We start from the raw sequence: 19,654 nt of genomic DNA, 5'->3' as shown, positions 1-19,654 counted from the left end.
ATTCAGACTTTTTGCCCAGCTGAAGGCTCACACAACAGAGAGCGAAAAAGATAGCCCTCACAATCAGTTAGCATACATAAAAAGGTCTGTGGACAGCTAAGAGCTGAGGCTAATTAATGAGATCTGCCTAACAGGTGAGAAATGGAGCCATGGATAGAAGGTTATCCCTCCCAAAGCTCTTCAAAGCCTCTGGTCTCCAGGAATCAGGCCAGAGCTTAATAGGATTTGAAAAAAAACAAAAGTTTGCTTTCTTCATAACATGCTCAAATTCTTGAGCCCCTTATCATGTGTAGGTAAGAAACATAGGTGACACAAATACACCATTCACAATTCTGAGAGCCACTGCCTTACACTATGTAATGTGGTTGTTGTGGCAAGTCTGTATTAATGGAAACAGCACTGTATACACTACAATTCCCTTTTAAAATGACATATGTAATTTGTCAGAGCTGGAGCTAAAAGAGCAAAAAACAAAAGGAGAAAAAGAAAATATTGGAATTGAGCCCCATAGCAACCAAACACATTCTATTATTTTTCTGACGCAGGTTAGTAGATTAAAGTAAATGTGATGGTATGCCACAGAAACCACTTCTAGTTTCTTTTTTTATGGTTCCTATGAGTCAACCAAAATGAGCAGTTGGGAACGCCCTAAATGAAAACAAAACTGTTGCATTTATCTTGCAAAATGTGGAAAATAAAAAAATTCAAATACACTCTGGTTTGGTTATTCAGCTAGAGACATACCTTTCTTTCCTGGTGCTCTTCAATCCTGGCTTCAACATCTACAGCATTTTTTGGCAAAGCAGCTCCCTCCATCAGGGCCTGGAGCTTCTGCACCCAGTCCATTATCTCTCGTATATCAGCATTGAACCTTTGCAGATGGTAAGAGGCGTCTAATTTCTCCTTCCTGCCAAGGAATGAAACGTGTTGTTCAGTAGACTGGACAGAATGGACTCAGATAATGCTCGGTGCACACTTTCTATGCCAGAAGGGATATAGCAATGGACAAATGTTCCATATTTCATCCATAAAGCTACAGTCTTTTGAAATACAACCACAAAGGATTAGACATAAAAGCTCAGCCCAGCTTACTGTATGCTATCATTTATTCTGATCTCAGACTATATATTGCCATGTGCCTTATCACCAATGGTTTAATCTTATTTATACAGGAAATATTAAAACATGTATGTTTTGTTTGATTTTACTTATTTATTGATGAGTTTGATTGTTCTTCATTGACCAAGCTATGCAGAATGCCATCAGAATGTTTAAAAATTTAAAAACTAAGGGTTGCAAATGCTGCAGGATTTACATTTGGGTGTTATCACTCACTTTAAAGGAGAGCCAATGCCTTTTGCTAGTGTTTATTTTTTTCAGTTGTGGGCAGGCAGTTTAAGCATGGGATGTCATAGAATGCCCTTTTGAGAGAACTGGCATTCCCTGCTTGCCAAGATCTTTTACAGCTGCTAACAAGCAAGCACACATAAATCTGCTAAATACTAGCTTGTGAACACATCAGTAATCTATCAATGGGAATGACTTTTACATCTTTAGAACATCTTGTGCTGCCTGACAGAAGAGGGTAAACAGGGTGGGGGCAGTGGGGGTGATCTGAATGGCTACAGCCAGGGAAGAATCTAGGGATTGAGGTAACAATATGGCAAGGTCTCTGCATTGTGTCCCATTTTGGATATCCCCCTTTATGTTTTGTTATCAAGGTAGTGGTTGTGGACCAGGGGCGGACTGACCATTTGGAAACTCAGGCACTGCCCGGGGGCCCGGGGTCAGTAGGGGGCCCCATGAGATGCCCCTGGTACCTTTTTTGCAGGCTTTTTTGAGTTTGGGCAAGGACACAGGGGCCCCATGATCCCCTATTGCCCGGGGGCCCCATGAGTTGTCAGTCCGCCCCTGTTGTGGACTCTATAGCTACACTGTAAGGACAGGACATATCAGACCTGGGAATAGGATCGAGACTTGCAGAGGTAGACAAATGATCCCAGGTGACAGTAAGTAATGCAGGATCCCAAGGGTGCTCAGTCTAAGGGCCAGGTGATAATCACCAGAGCTGCTAATGATGAAGATGGATTTCACTGCTTGATGACCCCAGGTTCCAGTCCCTAGTTCACCCTGCGCAATTGCAGAGATTCAGAAACACAAAGATACTAGGAAATAGGTATGTAGAACAACAAGTAACAGATCAGCAGCAGCTTTTACTGCTGATCTGTGATACCTCTTCTGTGGACAAAACAGGAAGTGAGAGTAAGTATCTCCAAATAATGGGAAATCCCCTCTCTTAGATGTTTGCCAGGACAATAAAATTTCCCCTCCATTCTTATTCAGTCGGCAATTTTTAATTTTTCCTCTTTTTCAGTCCTGGTGGCAATGATCAACAAGACAAATAGAGAGGGCAAATTTCACTGTGGGGACACAGACAGTAATATAAACCTGACAGAAGTTCTAACACTTTCCTAGTTTATTTAAAACTAAAAAAAAAGCCTTGGCATTAAATATATTTTAAGGGGTCTACTTAAAAATGTTTTCACCAAAGATTCACACGTGTTCTAATTGACATGTTCATACCATATGTACTGGGCTGTGCTTGGCAACCTTGCCCAAAGCAGTCCCAATACATAGACAAGTCAACTTGCCTCAAGTCCTATGTGTTCTATGATCCTATGAGTTCGGTTCACACCACTCCTCTGCAGTGGCATATGCTGTAAAAAGAAGAACATACTGCATTTTTATGCAGCACAGTGTATTGCGATGTACTACATCACACTGTGGTGCATAAAGATGAACTGTTATTTTGTGACAGTTAAATAAAGTTAGAAAAACAGGTAAACAGTGTGATGTGTTGTAATCAGTGTATTTTAGTACTGCTTCACATTGCACACCATCAGTCGAAACATTGCTCATTAGCGGTTACACGGTAATGCATGCTGTTGGTGTGAACAAGCCCTATATCATGGGTCAAAGTTGTGTGAAGTTTGGGTGAAACATTTATAAATTGACTGCAGTGCGGTAAATCTGTGTTTTTTGCACTCCTCAAAAACAGTACAGTAGAAACTAGACCCGTTCATAAAACTTATGGCTGATGAGTATTAACTAAAATCAGACATAGTGTACAGTTAAGTGCTGCGATCACCATGTTTTGCGGAATCAGAGCACTCCATCTTAGCCTATGGTACTCCCAGGACAGAATGTCATGGTAGACCATTACAAAAAAGCAGCTGCTGTAAGACATTGTTCTGCCCAAGTAAACACTACAGTATTTAAGGTCTTTGGTTACAAAAAAACTGACAATTACAAATGCTTTTAACTGGTCAAAATGGTTACATCATAAAAGCAAAAAACACAAAAACTAGTGGCTTTTGGTTTCCCCCCCAACTACTGATATAAAACAAAGAGCTAATTGGCTGCAATGCCTAATTCCTATGGTTAATATAAAACAATCACAATTCAAAGCATAAAGCCTCAAGCTCTTTAGTTGAGATAACTCTATAAATGGCTATCAAGAAAGATAGGGCCCCCACAGTCATTAAAATATCATCCATAATCTTTCTAGTAAATGAGAAAATTAATTTTATTGGCTGCCATAGGCGACTCCTCCACTTTTCACTTCATTCTCTAGAATAGGGTATACTAACCTTACTCAGAGCAGCTTTAAGTGATGGGCTTAGTATATAACAGAAATAAATGAGATTGCTATAAATTCAAGAGGCATACATATGTCACAAGAAACATGTATTATATTGAAAGTAGTCACTGCTCATGGAGATAACTTGGGCACACAAATAACCCCTTTTTTTCTTTAAGTTCAACTTTCTTTTACTAATAATTCACTTGATTTATCAAAGAGGGGAAAAGTGCACACTTTTACTTTACTGCAAGCAAAAATCACAGATAAAGCAGTTATTTTTTGAGCTCAAAAAATAACTGCTTTATCTGTGATTTTTGCTTGCAGTAAAGTAAAAGTGTGCACTTTTCCTCTCTTTGATATATCAAGTGAATTATTAGTAAAAGAAAGTTGAACTTAAAGAAAAAAAGGGGTTATTTGTGTGCCCAAGTTATCTCCATGCACCTTTGTATAAGCTTGTGGGTGGGTGCAGTGTGGTGCGGCATGAGTCTGGTTGCAATTAACAAAACTTGTATTGAAGGAATGGCTCAAAGAGATAATCAGCCCATAAGGAAGGCACTCAGCTGAAAACACTCCCAATTCTGTGCAATAATGTAGAGTGGGGCAGTTCTGATGCACTGACAGAGTCTGCCTCTGAGGGCAGAATGTGGCCTGGCCAGTCTGAGCTCAAAGGGGATGATTCCTAAGAAGGATAGCTTGTCTCTATCCTGTCCCTACTCATCTGGAACCTTTCCCTGACAAATGGGTAACCTGTCCTTACAATGTCCACATGCAAAATATGCGCTAAGCCCGGGATCCAGGGTCTTAAAAAGATTTTGCCTGACCAAAGATGGCAGCCAGAGTCACACAGGACATCCAACTGGATTGCTTGGTGCTACTTGGAACCAGAAAGTGAGGGGAAATTAACATACACAGCAATAAAGGGTTTTTTTTAATAGAAAGTAAGGGTTAGCCTTCATTATAATATCACTCTATGTCACTATCTATGGTTTTCCTTTCACTTCCATTCTGTTACTGGGGGCAGGAAGAGTGTTAAATTCTCCCAACAAAGTGAAAACAGCAATGAAACACAACAGAGGTTCATACGCCTCCCCACTTTACAGATAGAAATGTGAAATTTGCTTTGTACATTATTTCATGTGTTTTTTGAAAATGTGTTACAGTCTCATAGTCAAACTAAAGATCCATATGCAAAAACTAGTTGCTCAAAGCATATAGTGGCAATACAAAAATGGCTGGGCAACATGCAAAATTTAACACAGACTCAAACATGGAAAAAAATGTTAGTGTATATTAGATGCAAACCGACAAATTATTTCTTCTGATATGACCTCCTCTGATGCTTAAAAAGTTAGTTCACCTATAACTGATATTTCATTTTGGATAGCAGCATAAACAGACTTGATCACCCACTGGTTTCTAATATCTTTTGGGATCTTCCAGCAGTGAAATCAAGCTTGCTGTCATCTACACAAAAATGATACTGTATATCAGATTGGGCTGGTCTGACCCTAAAGAGTGGTGTTGTTTATCAAACGTCTCTTTAGAGATTTACTTGGGAGCTGGATGCTCTTAATTGAAATGCAATTGTTACTGATCTATAATCTGCCCTCAGTTAACCAACACACAAAACACGTCTGTTACATTATAAATAGCATTGGTTAGGCTGCCTTTCCAATACCTCTGGTTAGCCTGGAGCTGGAGTTTTTGCCAGCTGTCAGTCATCTCCTTCTCTTTTGAGGCAAGGCGTTCGCTCATTGATGAATTTCCATGGGACAGACGTTTGGCTTCTTGATGCAGAGCCTGCAAGGGAATATTTATGTAGAAAAATCATTTTGGTTCCTGAAGGTTCTTGGCAAGTGATGGTATTTTCCGAGAATAATGTGGATCGGATCCCAACAAAAGTAGGAAACAATTTGTAAACAGATCCTCAGATTCTGGCAATTTATGTTTGACATTTAACTCATTAATTCAAAGTATCTGCATATAATATACTGTTCCTAGACTATATCCGAGTTATGAAGAGACACTGTGGTGCCCATTTATGAATAATTTCATCCAAGATTCCATGTTTTCTAGATAGTGACAACAGTGAACAATGCTTTTCTCTTGTAGTCTCCATCAGAAACCCATGTGACAGACTGACAAAGCAGGAGCACAATTTAGAAAAAGAGCACTATATGCCTGAAGAGGTGTCTAAACAAGGACCTTCATTGTAGGATCACTAGGTATCAGGCCCGAACTGGGATGAAAAATAGTCCTGGGCATTTTAGCACAGCAGCCCCAAGCCTAGGGGCCCGTCCCTGGGAGCCTGGTGGTGGAATGCCAGGGCCTTCGTAGTTTCGCCAGTGGTGTCAGTGTTTTTTGTTTTTTTTTAACCACATTATTTTTTCACAATTTTATTTTTTTTATTATTTTTTACAATTTATTTTTGGAGTCCCATTGGGGGGGCTTTGGTGAGATATCAGGGGTCTCACTTTTGAGACAGAGAAAGGAAATTGAGGACACAGCCCTCAATCTACAATTTTGCTGCCTCAGCAGCACAGAATGAATGGACAGGAATAGCTCTGTACAGAGCTTCCCGTTCATTCATAAACTGAAGTACAGTAAACACAGTTTACTATGCCTCAGTTATGAATGGACAAAGTCAGTGATCGGTATTGATCACTGACTGTCCATTCAGGCAAAGAAGGGCCAGTAACTGACAATTTTACCAGTCCCTTCCCCTTTCTCAATCTTGACAAGTGCCCCGCAGTAGCTGGTGGAAGAAGAGAGGGGGGAACACGACAGCGCTGCAGGGGAGGAGGCGGGGCAGGGAGAGAGGACAGAGGGACCAGGAAAGAGGACAGGAGCCCGGGGGCAGAAGAAAGAAGATGGATAGGAGGGGTGGCAGGTTGGCATATAGAGGAACAGATCTGCTAATTTCTTTCCTGCAGCCACTGAATACCTGTAGGAGGGAGAGGAAGAGAAACGGGCATTCAGCAGTGGCAGGAGGGAAAAGAACAGATCAGTTCCTCTATGTACCGCCCTGCTGCCCCTCCTAGCCAGACAAATCTTGTTAGGACATACGGCCCGGCAGTCTCAGCCCACCAGGCAAATACCCGGTGTGCCCTATGTCCAGTCTGGGCCTGACAGGTATTATAATAAAGATAGCTGCTGATATAAATATATAGAAAATTACTTTTAAAATCATATTACCATGTTAAAGCGTATATGATCTTTAACGACTGAATTTAAACCTACTTCAACCAGGGAATTCACTATGCTGCAACTTTTGAAAAGAGACTGCCTACTAGAAATAGTAGTACCTAGCATATGGTACCTAAAGCCTGCTCAGGAGTTAATGCTTGAAATAAATAATTTTTTAGATGGCTGTCAAGAATTACACAGGAGCCAGTGGACAGCATGATGTATATTGTCTGGAATCTAGTTCCCACATTATTTTTATTATTACAGGTACTTATATAGAGCTGTCAATTTACGCAGCACTTTACATACTGTATATTGTACAGGGTGCCCCTACAGTCTGGACACATAAGCAAAATGCATATTTTCAATAAATTGCAATACATTTTCAAACAACAACTTTAATTTTGTTGCAATATTAATCAATGACGTCTTCAATGTGATTTCCACCATGTGTGAAGCAAAGTTCCATGTGCTTTAAAAGAACACACATGAACCCAATGCAGTAACTCCACATTTCCGTCAATTTGAGCACATTCGTTCATGATGCATTCCTTCAGGTAATTCATATTTGTGATTTTCATTGAGTACATTGAGTACCTTCTCCTTCAGCATTCCACATACCCTCCCTAACCCTCAAGGAGCATACAATCTAAGGGCCCTAAATCAAATACTGAGTTTTTGATCTGGGGTCTGAAGAAGGTTCATTTAAGGCAGTGTTTCTCAACTCCAGTCCTCATGGACCCCCAACAGGTCATGTTTTCAGGATTTCCCTCAGATGAAACAGCTGTGGTAATTACTAAGGCAGTGAAACTGATCAAATCACCTGTGCAAAATAATGGAAATCCTGAAAACATGACCTGTTGGGGGTCCATGAGGACTGGAGTTGAGAAACACTGATTTAAGGGGACTGAGTACTACTAGAAAGGACTGTGTGCTGATCTGTTAAGAGACAAGAGCCACTCCAGAGGGAGCAGAAGTCCAGGATTTCATTTTTTATTTCTGCTTTTTGTACATTTGTTTGTCCTCCAAGTTGTGGTAGTTCCACTAGGCAACCCATATACCCCTAGAACCCATCCAAGTTGTTTATCCAATAATAAAACAACAAAACCAAGCTCATGGACTGTTTACTGACTTTGGATTCAGGAGTGGAAAATGCATGTTGCCTGGCTGTGCAGGAAAATAAGGGGCCCCAAAACCAGCGGCTTTCAAGAGGGTAACGCTACACGTACACCGCACTGAAAGACATTATGGCCAGTAAGTGGAGGCCTAGTGGTTGGATGTTTGCCAAGTCCCCGAAGCGTATATGTTCAGATGTTACTACTATGCTTTAGTGTGTAATTGGGGCTAAACATGGTCTATTAACAAAAATATATTTCATAGGGAAAAAAATCTTATTCTAAAATCATCTGATCTGCTATTTTCTAAGGAGGTTTTTTTTCTTGTACCACCATTAATTGCATACTGTACACGCCTTAGTATCAGTTTGTACTACGTACCTCTTTCTGTGTCTGGATGACCTTGATCTCGCGAAGAGTTTCTTCATGCCTCCGTATTAAGTTGGTGACACTCTCTACATCCTTTCCACAGTCAAAGGCCTGCATGAGCACACTCTAAAATGGGTGGGTAACAATGAATTAATACATATCAAGAGCAGACCACAGCTATCACAAGACTTGCTCCATCTGCATTGACCTTCTTTCTACTGTACACAGACAAGATTTAAGTGTACATTTCGCCAAAAGGTTTTTTTAAATTTTGGATAGAACAGAGATAGGTTAAAACCCTTTCAGTTTATTTTTTGTCCTCTATGTCCCATTTGGGGGGTTTACATTTCCTACCTATCCAATCAGAACAGTGCCCCTCAAGTCCTGTTTCAGTGACAAGGCTAAATGTTTGGATTTCTTCTCACTTTTTGTTGTCATGACAAGAGTCACCAAGACAGAGGGGTTGAATATTCCGAGAGGGACTACAGACAGCAATAAAAACTTGACAGGGAGTTAACCCTTCCCCACTGTATCAAAAACAAAAGAAAAACTAAGGGTTTTCCTATACATACACTTTACAAAAACTATGTTGCATTGGTAGGACAGATCCTTCTAAATGCTTCAGGTACATGGTGGAATGTTCTGTAATTATGGAAGATCCAAGACACCCACCTAAAACTAATATTTTTTTTTATTAGTATAGTAGCAAAGGTGATGGGTACAGTGGGTACAATATACTGTACTTGTCCTTACGAGGTTCTCCCAGTTTTCCACCTTGCTTATACAGTAGCTCACATTAATTTTATATGTTATAATAAAATATCCCCACCTAATATTGTCATGAAATTACTTGAAGTATGCAAGTTTTTTTTTCATTCAAATGTTTTTAAAAAATACAAAATCATATGCCATCAGTATATGCAGAATTCCAAATGTTTCAAGAAGGATTCTTAATTATGACTTTATTTACTTGCATAATTAGGATTTTAAAAGGTATCTGGGAAAACAAATGTTATAGCAAACTACCCAGTATTATAATGATGTCTCTGACATAGAGGTATGCAAAAGCTCTAACATAGTAAACTGTGAGCAGACTAAACAGAAGGGTGTATAGCTAGACCTGCAGGAGACTGTAATGATGGGTCATGCTAATGGCATGACACAGATGTGCAGTGTAAGTCACGGGGGAGCATATTCTTACCACAACAATGTTTCCAACTCTGAAGTACCGACAAATTACATATGATGACTTCCTTTTGCGCACTTAAAATACTGTACATAGTACTAATTAGGAGACTTTTAAGCAGTGTTCCCTTTGAAACACACACAAACAAGGACCTGTGGATAATGCCACGATTTACAATGCAGGTCTATAATTGAATGATAGACATGTGCATGCCGGGAGATTTTGTTTTCATTTTGGATGCATTTGTTAGGTAGAAATTTCATTTATTCATGTTTGTTGTGTTGGTCCATTTCATTTTTGGGATTTGTTTTGTGTCTACAGAATTTGTTTTGTATATTAGTTTATATTCGTATATAACGGATGGATTGGAAAAGTTTCAAAAAATGTTGATAAGTTTTTATTCACAAGAGCATTGTGCACAATAACTGGTTGTTAAGATGCGGGCGCCCGCTAAAGCACATTTTTCTGGAAACTACATCAAAGATCCATTAAGCAGCACTTTCACTGCACTGAGCCTAAAATGTGCAGATGTATCCAGGGCTTTATAGGCACACGTGAAGGCTGATCAGTGAATATGGAAAAAAGAATGATATTTGTGTTGCTTATAACAGCCAGAATCCAATTTTCTAGCTTAACCACTTAAAGACCAGGCCTTTTTCTGACACTTTTTGTTTACAAGCAAAAATCTGTATTTTTGTTGCTAGAAAAATACTTGGAACCCCCAAACATTATATATATATATATATATATATATATATGTGTGTGTGTGTGTGTGTGTAATTTTCTTTTTAGCAGAGGACCTACAGAATAAAAGGGTGGGTTTTGCAATTTGGTATTTGTATTGGTATTTGTGCAGCGGTTCTTTGAATGCCACTTTTTTGAAAAACATACACTGTAAGTAATTTTAGCGCACTCACAATATACTATCCATTTTTTGGTAAAATAAAAAAAATAGTGTTACGCCAAGTAAATAGATACCGAAGATGTTATGCTTTAAAACTGTGCACACTCGTGGAATGGCAACAAACTACTTTGCAACGGGCAACACTTTAAAAGCCTTTACAGGTTACTAGTTTAGAGTCACAGAGGAGGTCTGGTGGTAGAATAGAATTATTGTTCTCATTCTGATGTTCGAGTGGGGGGGTCGAGGACGCTTTAAACTTTAAAGAAAAAATAATTTTACGCTGTTTCTTTAAATTATTTGTAATCACTGTAATTGCTGTCACGAAGAATGTAAACATACCTTGTGGCAGCAATAGGCAGTGACAGGTACTCTTTATGGAGAGATCTGTGGTCTATCAGACCCCGGATGTCTCCACTGCCCTTACAAGCATCTGATCACACCAAGATCAGTGTGATCGGTTACTTTACAAATTTAAAAATGGCACTGTTTACATCCAGGAAGCCAGAAGTGATGAAAACCATCCTTGATAAGCTCTGTGGTAAGCTGGCAAAAACCACCAGCTTTCATTATGGGCTCGTTGGTGTAATGGTAGAGCCCAGAGAGGCACAAGAGAGTGGCTGGGGGGTGTCTATAAAAGACATCCAGTGGCTAATTAGCGGCTAGGATGGCTTTTACATAAAAGCCAGACGCCGGCTGAAAAAAACAATAACGAGATGATGCCTGTAGCTACAGGTATTATCCCGGTATAACCACTTATATTCAAATGACGTACATGTACGTGATTTGGCATTAAGTGGTTTATAAGCTGCAAAAAAAAATATTTACTGGCTATGAGGCTCCCACTCCCTTGTCTTTAACTTTATATCTCTTATACTGACTTGGTTTCTGATGTTTTCCCACTATGTCCTGAATGACCTGACTGATTAGCAGTTTTGTCTACAAATATGCCTACAATACAAAGAATGCCACCCCCTCCGCCCTTAAATTTAAACTAAGCATGCCTGAAATAATTGAGATGATTTCCCATGCTAAAATGTTATGACAACTGTGCAGGTAATTAGACTTCGCAGTTTAGAAGCATTGCATGGTGTGGTAGCAGCACAATATCTCTTTGACTCCCCATGTAAAGTTTTCCCCTCTGTAATCCCAGTTGTCATACTTTCCCCCTGTACCTTTTCACTCATTCTTTCGTTAATGTCATCAATTTCACGGATCAAGGCGTGAATCTCCAGGGCTCCTTCTAATGCCTTGCGATATTTATTTAGGTCACCATGGAAACTGCTCCACCTAAAGCAAAACAACGTATCTAAGTTATATCCAAGTCATATCATTGTACATATGTTTCAAACAAACCCCACTTTCAGCAACTGCTCTGGCATAAAAGCCAATTAGGCAAGCTGTGCATTTTATGGCACCATGCTAACAGACAAGATTTAGTCATGTAAAAGTCAGCATACTAAAGACTTACCACTAGGAATTAAAAGACACATGAATACAGCACAACGAATCTAAGTGAAATGTCAGTTGGCTCATCTGTATGCAGGTATGATCTCCTCTCCTCTCTACAAAGCATACATGCTTTCCTCCTCCTCAGATCCCAGAGCTCAGGCAGTGCCTCACCAGGTCCCCATCCCTGACATCTTGTTTGCCTCACGGTAAATACACCCCTGGGCTTCGCCCCCTAATAATGTAGAGTGATGATGTGTTCATAGCAAGACAGATCACATACTTGTCATTCAGCTGCTTCTTCCTCTGAGATATGGTCTTCACTTCTTCCTGGTTCTGTCTCTCCAGTTTAGTGGCCAAAGCATTAATATCTTTTATGTGGGCATCATCCACTGTCTCCTGCTATAATCACAAACACATGCAGTAATTACCAACCAATGATAATGCTATGGAAAGGTTACCTAGAAATGCCTATGTATTATTTATAATAACTAGAAAAGCTACAATTTCTGGGGAAATTGTGTGAAGTGTTCTTTCCTCCACCAGTAGTCTACAACTGGAGTGGGCGGAGTAACTGGGTGGAGTGGCTTGTCACTCTGCTGCCTGCTCACACACCTGAGTTCCTATGGCAACTCACTCTACAGCAAGGGCGGAGAGGAGCGGTTAAAAACAAACTGCTCCAACTTGCTCACTTCACTGGCAGTGGCCATCTTCAAATGGTTGTAGTTTAAAATGATAAATCCTACACCAAAGAGCTTTATATTGTGAGAATCACAAGACCCAGATCTACATTTTGATGCATAGTACGTCTCTGAAATATTGAAAATGAAGGCACAGTCGCAGTTTAGAAATTGCCCTTCAAATTTGAGGTGGCTAGAGTGGAGTTTCAATGAATGTCAATGGTCGGCGAGAGTTGCAAACAAATGGTCATATTGTGAAAACTATCAGGACTATGGCTTAGCCACACATTTTTAGTGGCAGCAGGGATAGCTGAACGTTTTGATATAAGATTTGTGTAGGTGGGCTTGAAAATGAGGGAGTGGTGGCAGTTTAGAAATCATGTCCTGATTTTTCAGCTCACACTCTAGCTTTTGTCAGCTCCCACTCTAGTTTGAACATTCCACCATTCATTCCTATGGGACCAATTTCACCAAAAAAACGCCGATATTTCGTGAACCATTCAGCGAAACGTTCCACAAAGTAATAGCACACCAATCGGGAACAATCCGCACGTTTCGGTATATTACTGTCTATGTAGTGTAAAAACTGTGGGAGGAGTTAGGGTGGTAAATTTGGCTATAATAATAAGAATATATATGTGAGATAACAGTAAGTGGTCTTGCCATGCAAGAACACTTAAATACACAGGACCCGGGACCTAGGATCACACCAATGGGCATCAATGAAAATTATATTTAAAAAATTTACTTCTCGTCATTTTCATGGCACAAAGTCATATGGCTAATTATTGGAAAACATACAAAGGAAATGACAAGTGACTCAATCAACTAATATTTAGCACTGGAGGTGCATGGGAGGAAGGGAGGGGGGGATTCTCACAACACTCAGGCCTGCTAGTCAGTAAAGAGGAACAAACTAAAACTTGTTTTTAACATTTAAATAAAAACAGGGATCTGATGAATTCAGTGCTTGCTCAAAAATATCCCTACACTCAGTTCATTAGGGTTGGACTATAAGGTAGCTACAGTGTCAAGTAAAGCCAAGTTAGATGGGGGTATTAAAAAAAACAAAACAGAATGCCATAGCTTTATTACCCCAGATCCAGCTCCACGAAATTCATTCAATTTCCTTGTAAGCTGCAGACAGTGTTCATAGTCTTCTCCAAGATCTCCAACATTAATCATCACCTCCTAAAACATAAATTAAAAAGAATCATTATATATGTATATACAACATACTGTATACATTGAATACACAAAATAGGAAGTCAGACACAAAAAGTAATACTGTGGAGGAATACTGACAAGCTCACCTTCTCTCGGATCCAAGCCTCTACCTGGTCCACCTTCTGCAGGAACTCTAGCAGGTCCCTCTTGTCCTCCAGCATTTTGCCACGAGCAGCTACTGCTTTTTTCAGCTTTTCCCATTCATTCTGGAGCATTTGACTTTTTCTATGTATATCAGAATACTTTGGGTGTTGTGAAGTTAGCAGTGAGTTCCCTGTCTGTACATAAATAATAACAATGTAAATCACAGGCCACAATGCACCAATATTAATAAGTACCAAGACCAATATAGACATTTTCAGAATTATGTTGCCTGAGATTTCAAAGGCATTGATAGCACTGCATTATTTCATGTGAGCACCCATCTGTTACTGTCAGTATGCCGCCCTCCGGCCACTGCCTCAGCAGAAAGTAAGCCAAACTACCAGAAAGATGTGGTCATAGGGTCTGAAACCTTCAGGTCATGGAAATCAAGGTGTATGTTACAGTAACCAACCAGATGGCAGCTGTCATTTTCTGGTTACTGGACTGAAAATCTACAAACTTGAATAGTGGACATCATTCCATTCTTCTTTCTCCAGACTTAACACACAGCATCATTGTAATAGATCACAATGCCCAAAGAACTACCTGCCTTTTCAAGAATTTAATCTATCAAACTCCCATACAATAAAGAGTCCAAATGATGTATATGATGAAGGGAAAACATTAAATCAACAAGAAGAATATATACATACAGTAATGAAAATGCAGCATTTGCAGTATTGTAGTCTTAACACAGAATCCAGAATGGTGCAAGAAGAAAAATCAAAGTAGTCACTGCACTCATCAAGTTCAGATGAAAGTAAGCAGGCTCTGCAATGGGGTTGATTTTCTATCTAAAGCTAAAAAGGTCACTTTGGGCATCCTATATTGTGAAATTTGGCAACATGTCTTCCCAAGGGTACATAAAGATTACCTATTCTCAGTGACCTTTTCAGTTTTAGATAGAATACATGTTCCTACCAGGGGAGGCGACTGGAACAAGGCACTACTACTGCAAGAAATGCGCTGGATTAGGTGTATTGATGCCACTCACGATCCTGGTTTAAAAGAGTCAGAAAGTTATAGACCCTTTTTGGAGGGCTTTGCTTCTGGTAAAATAGAGTGATAATGTTCCTAATATGTCCTCCTATTAAATGCTCTATTTCTCCTCAATAAGGGATTTTGTCGTTCTATTTGTGCTGCAGTGATTCCTCTGTCAATGTTATTCATTTGTTGTATCTTTTTTTCTTTTGATAAATTTATGTTATGCTGTCCAGATTAAATGGCAACTTTTGTTGTCATTATTACAAACCTTTTGTACATGTTTTCACCGTGGAGGTTGGTTTTTGTCTTTCTGATGGAGCGGTCTTATATTGGTGTGTCCGGCACGGAAAGGGTTCCCTATCACGGTGGGGGACCTATATTTGTGCCATTGTAGAGCAGTGGGGTACGTTTTCTCTTCCCCCTTGCTCTCATGCGCTTTATGTGCAGTCCACATTATTTTCATGTCGGCGGTGGTCTCCAACATGTAGCCTGTCTAGTCTCCAGAAGTGTGTCATTCCAGGGTCGGACGCAACATCTATGCGCATGGCACGTTCACGCTTACGCGGTTGAGTTGAATGCCAGGGACCACATGATGGGCCCCATTTTCCTCTCCAGTGCACAAGATCCACACGTGGGAGAAAATACATATGTCACATCCACTTTGGAACTTATAAAAAGACCACTATTGGCATTATCTAATACAGCTTCCAGTATCTAGTTCGGTCCTGGGAGGAACCACATACATTTTGCCCGGCACTAACCCCTTGGAGGGTTGTGGTCTGAACAACAAGACAAAGCTCTTAATATTCAACACGAACATTGTTACATTGCTATGCAGTTTATAGTGAGTTAAATGTGAGCAACTACTTTTGACATTTATTTCAAAAGTAGTTTTTAAGTTATATAGCTCATATACCTAGTATACTTCATTGTTGTTGTTGATAATATAATATTAAGTATGGGGAAACATGTAATTCACCTAGATATCCCCTTCAATCTATGTGTCCATTAAAAGGATACATATTACCATGATCCTCATAGTTTTACAAACTTATATACACTTGATGCCTTGTTGTATCTTTAAGATATTGTTATACATAGCATTACATATATATATTTTGTTATGACAGTGCTTGTGATATGGTACCTGTGGTCCTTGCACGTCAAATGATGGCCTCAGTTATGGGAGAAACTCGCCTTCTAAACACAGTGAAGCATTTTCATTTGATCATTTATGGTGGCCATGCAAGTCATGTATCCTATATGATTAGTTTACCATTGCTCAGTTATAAAGATATGTACTGATAATTGATTGTTGGCAATAATTATTGTTATAGAGTGGTATCCTTTCCCTGAGGAAGAATCTATGCAGTACTAATGTATTCAAAATGTGTTGGATCCCAGGACGAATAGATCTGCAGTCAAACTTGAGGTTGCAAGATGGAAATCAGCTTTGGGGGATACCACTGGATACATATTGTAAAATCCACAAATTTGTGGAGTGAACGACTTGTTAAAAACTGTTGTTTTTTATTTTGGCTAGTATGTATTGCCTACCCGATATGTATTAATGTGTTAGATAAAAAAAATAACATGCTGATCTTTTAAATAATTGGTTTCTCTGCATATACATCAAGGTTGCCTTAAAAATCCCATAAAATGTAAGGTGTAACTTTCTCTACTGTATATCAAAATAGGGATGATGGCAAACACACCCTAAGCTACACTGAATGACTTTTTACCCAATTACATGTAAGGAAAATTAAAAAAAAAATGTTTTGCTTGCATATGGTTGGATGATGGAAGTTAGCATAGCTTCTCCTCATTTAGTAAGATCTAGAGCAAATGCTTTTGCAGAGAGCACTGCACCTGCACAATTCAGTCTATTTGTCCTTAGTAAATCAACCCCATTGACTCCCTTCTGCTATAGTGCTGAAGAGAAAACCCTGGCAATAATTTACCAGTGCTAAAACCAATAGGGATGAAAGGCTGGGATACAAGAGTGGCTGATTACAATCCCTACAAAAGAGCACATGACACCTCTCCTCCCTAATCACTTGGTGGATTTCTGACCCCATTACAGCTGGTAGACTTTGCTAAAGGCCGACACTGCTACCATTGCAGAAACACTCTGGTGGTTCATTACCTGAATAACAGTCTGAATGTTTGTTTCATGAGCCAAGATTTCAGCCTCAAACACCTGATGTTTTTGCAACAGTTTCAGTTTACTTTGCAGGTCCTGGGACCCCTGGTAGGCTTCATCATCCAGCTTCTGCATGCGCTCATTAATCCAGTACTGTGCCTGCAGGTTGAAGGCAATAATACAAATAGATTACTATTACTATAAGCAATTTTAGACCAATAATGCAGTGTGAAGTTATTCTTGATGTCACATACTGTATTACCTCTGTGAAATTCTGGTAGAAAGTAGCGAGAAGGAATGCGATCTGTAACTCTTCCCGACGGACCTTGCTAAGCTGCTTCACCTTGTCTCTCCGGTCTAAAACAGATTTCAATTTGTACTGCACCTGTCTTCCTTCCTCTTTTCTACTCACTTCTTGAATTCTGTCTGCTTCTTCCTGCAGTGATGCCACCTACAATAGCCAGTATTAATACAGAAGTGGATTATCCTCAGGAACATATGTATATACAGTAAACAAATGTCATATAGAATAATAAAAGAGGACCAAACTCTTAGCAGTTGAGTTAGCAGACCAACACAATGTTTATAAAACAGAGAAAAACAAAGTACCGTAATAGTTTTTCTATACTTCGAACACTTAAAGTGTATTTGAAGCCAATTTTTTACTTTAAGATGGAATAGAGAAGGGTTAGAACCCTTTTCAGGATTTTTGTGTTTGCCCTGCTAGGGAGATTCACTCTCTCCTTTTGTCTTGAGGGGGTCCAGGGAGGACTGGAGGGGACCAGAGTTTCAGGTAGGGCCAGAGGAAGCCAGATTAGGCTGGAGGGGGTCAGCAGAGGCCAGGGAAGGCTAAAGGGTGCCGAAGGTCTGGAAGGGCCAGAGTTCCAGGGGGGCCAGAAAGGGCTGGAGGGGGCAAAGGGGGCCAGAGTTTCACTTAGAGCCGGAGGGGGCCAGAAAAGGCTGGAAAGAGCAAGAGGAGCTGGATCTCCAGAGTGGGGTACAGTTTTGGGGAGGGCCAGAAAGAGCCAGAGGGGGATAGAGGGGCCTGGAGTTTCAGGGAGGGCCAGAGTTCCAGAACGGGCCAGAAAAGGTCAGGGTGGGGCAGAGGAACCAAAGTTCCTGGGAGGGCAAAAGGGGGCCAATGTTCCTGAGAAGACAAAATGAAGCCCGAGTTCTGGGGAAGGCCATAAAGGGCCAGAGATCATGGGAGGGCCAGAGTGGGCCAAAGGGGGCTAGAGTTTTGGGGAGTGCCAGAGGGAGCCGGAGTTTTGGGGAGGGCCAGAGGGTGCAAGAGGGGGCTGGAGAACCAGAGTGGGCTGGAGTTATGGGGAGGGACATTTGAGGCCAAAGTTCTGGAAAGGGCCAGAGTTCAGGGGAAGGCCAGAGGGGACCAGAGTACCTGGGAAGGGCAGCAGGGGTCCAGAGATATGAAGAGGGCTAGTGGGAGCCAGAAGGGGCCAAAGGGGGCCGAGTCCCAGTGAAGACCAGAGGAGGCCAGAGAGGGCCGAATAGGACTAGATTTCCTGGGCTAAAGAGGACCAAGGGGGCTAGAGTGGGCTGGAGTTCCACAGAGGGGGACAGAGGGTTAGAGAGGGCTCCAGGGAGGACCAGAGTGGGCCTGAGTTCTAGATAGGGCCAGAAAGCACTGAAGAGAGAAAGAGGGGACAGGGAGGGCCAGAGGGGACAGGAGTTCAGGGGAGGGCCAAAGGGGACCAGAAAGGGCAGGAAAGGACCAGAGGGTGCAAGAGTGGGTTGGAGTTCCTGGAGTACACTAAGAGATTGGTTCTTGCACATTGAAAAAATCGCGGAAATGGAAGAGTTGATTGCCTCATCTTTGGATAATCCCACCAAATTCTCTCACACTTGGTCCTGTTGGACACATTTCCGCACAACTCATGAATACCGATCTCTCCTGGGTCTGGCTGATTGACTGATTTTGAATACCTCTCAGGTCCTGACATACCCTAAGGGCTTTGTTGGCTCTTTGCGCCCTGATAAGTGTGTTTGGGACCCCTGTTATTGCAGCCCCTCCTTGCCGGGAGTGTGATTCATATTGTTTTATGGCCGCAAATGTTCTCATCGGGCCTCCTTTTAGGATCCCTTCTGTATATGCATATACTTTCCCCTGACAGTTTTCAATGAAGGTTCCTTATCTGCCCTTTTACCCTCCCCCCCCCCTCTCCCTATCATTCCCTTTTACTTACCCCTCTCCCCCTTTTCTCCCCCTCCCTTCTTTGCTCCCCTTCCACCCCCCCCCTTTTTTTTTTCTTTTCTTTCTCTCTACTAATTCCCTACCCTTTCCCATTTTTCCTCTTCATTATCTACGGATACATTGCCCACCTGCTGGAACGCTTTCATCTATTTGTTTTCCAACCGTGTCGTCTCTTCTCTCCTTTGCTTATCACATGGACGCCGCCTGCTACTCTTGGGTTACCTCAACAACATAACATAAGGGGCTAAGTATTATTTGCCTCTATACGCACTTTCCTGCGATCATCATACATACTGTCATTATGCTTTTCTCATACCTCTGTCCCTTCATCGGCCTCTGTAAGGTAACCGATGCTTCAGATCAATACTTCTGCCAGTGTTGCGACTCCATCAGGCTGTTTGGGGAACTGAGACCT

General features: G+C 40.9%; 1 protein-coding gene across 1 annotated transcript in view; it reads right to left on the bottom strand.

Annotated features, from left to right (window-relative positions):
- Window positions 1–19,654, bottom strand: part of SPTBN5 (spectrin beta, non-erythrocytic 5) — a 435,120-nt gene that overhangs the window by 84,881 nt on the left and 330,585 nt on the right. Inside the window, exons 35-43 of the mRNA XM_089686901.1 lie at window positions 17,290–17,478; window positions 17,031–17,186; window positions 13,843–14,034; window positions 13,625–13,720; window positions 12,133–12,251; window positions 11,576–11,690; window positions 8,326–8,439; window positions 5,322–5,443; window positions 745–907 (exon numbers count right to left, since the gene is read on the bottom strand). Coding sequence (XP_089543027.1) covers window positions 745–907; window positions 5,322–5,443; window positions 8,326–8,439; window positions 11,576–11,690; window positions 12,133–12,251; window positions 13,625–13,720; window positions 13,843–14,034; window positions 17,031–17,186; window positions 17,290–17,478 — 1,266 coding nt within the window. The remainder of the gene's footprint in view (window positions 1–744; window positions 908–5,321; window positions 5,444–8,325; window positions 8,440–11,575; window positions 11,691–12,132; window positions 12,252–13,624; window positions 13,721–13,842; window positions 14,035–17,030; window positions 17,187–17,289; window positions 17,479–19,654) is intronic.

This window comes from Staurois parvus, unplaced genomic scaffold, assembly GCF_062004578.1.
Source record: "Staurois parvus isolate SC_StPar_1 unplaced genomic scaffold, SC_StPar_1.0 ptg000414l, whole genome shotgun sequence".
NCBI lineage: Eukaryota > Metazoa > Chordata > Amphibia > Anura > Ranidae > Staurois > Staurois parvus.
This window is presented reverse-complemented; position numbering and strand designations above follow the sequence as displayed.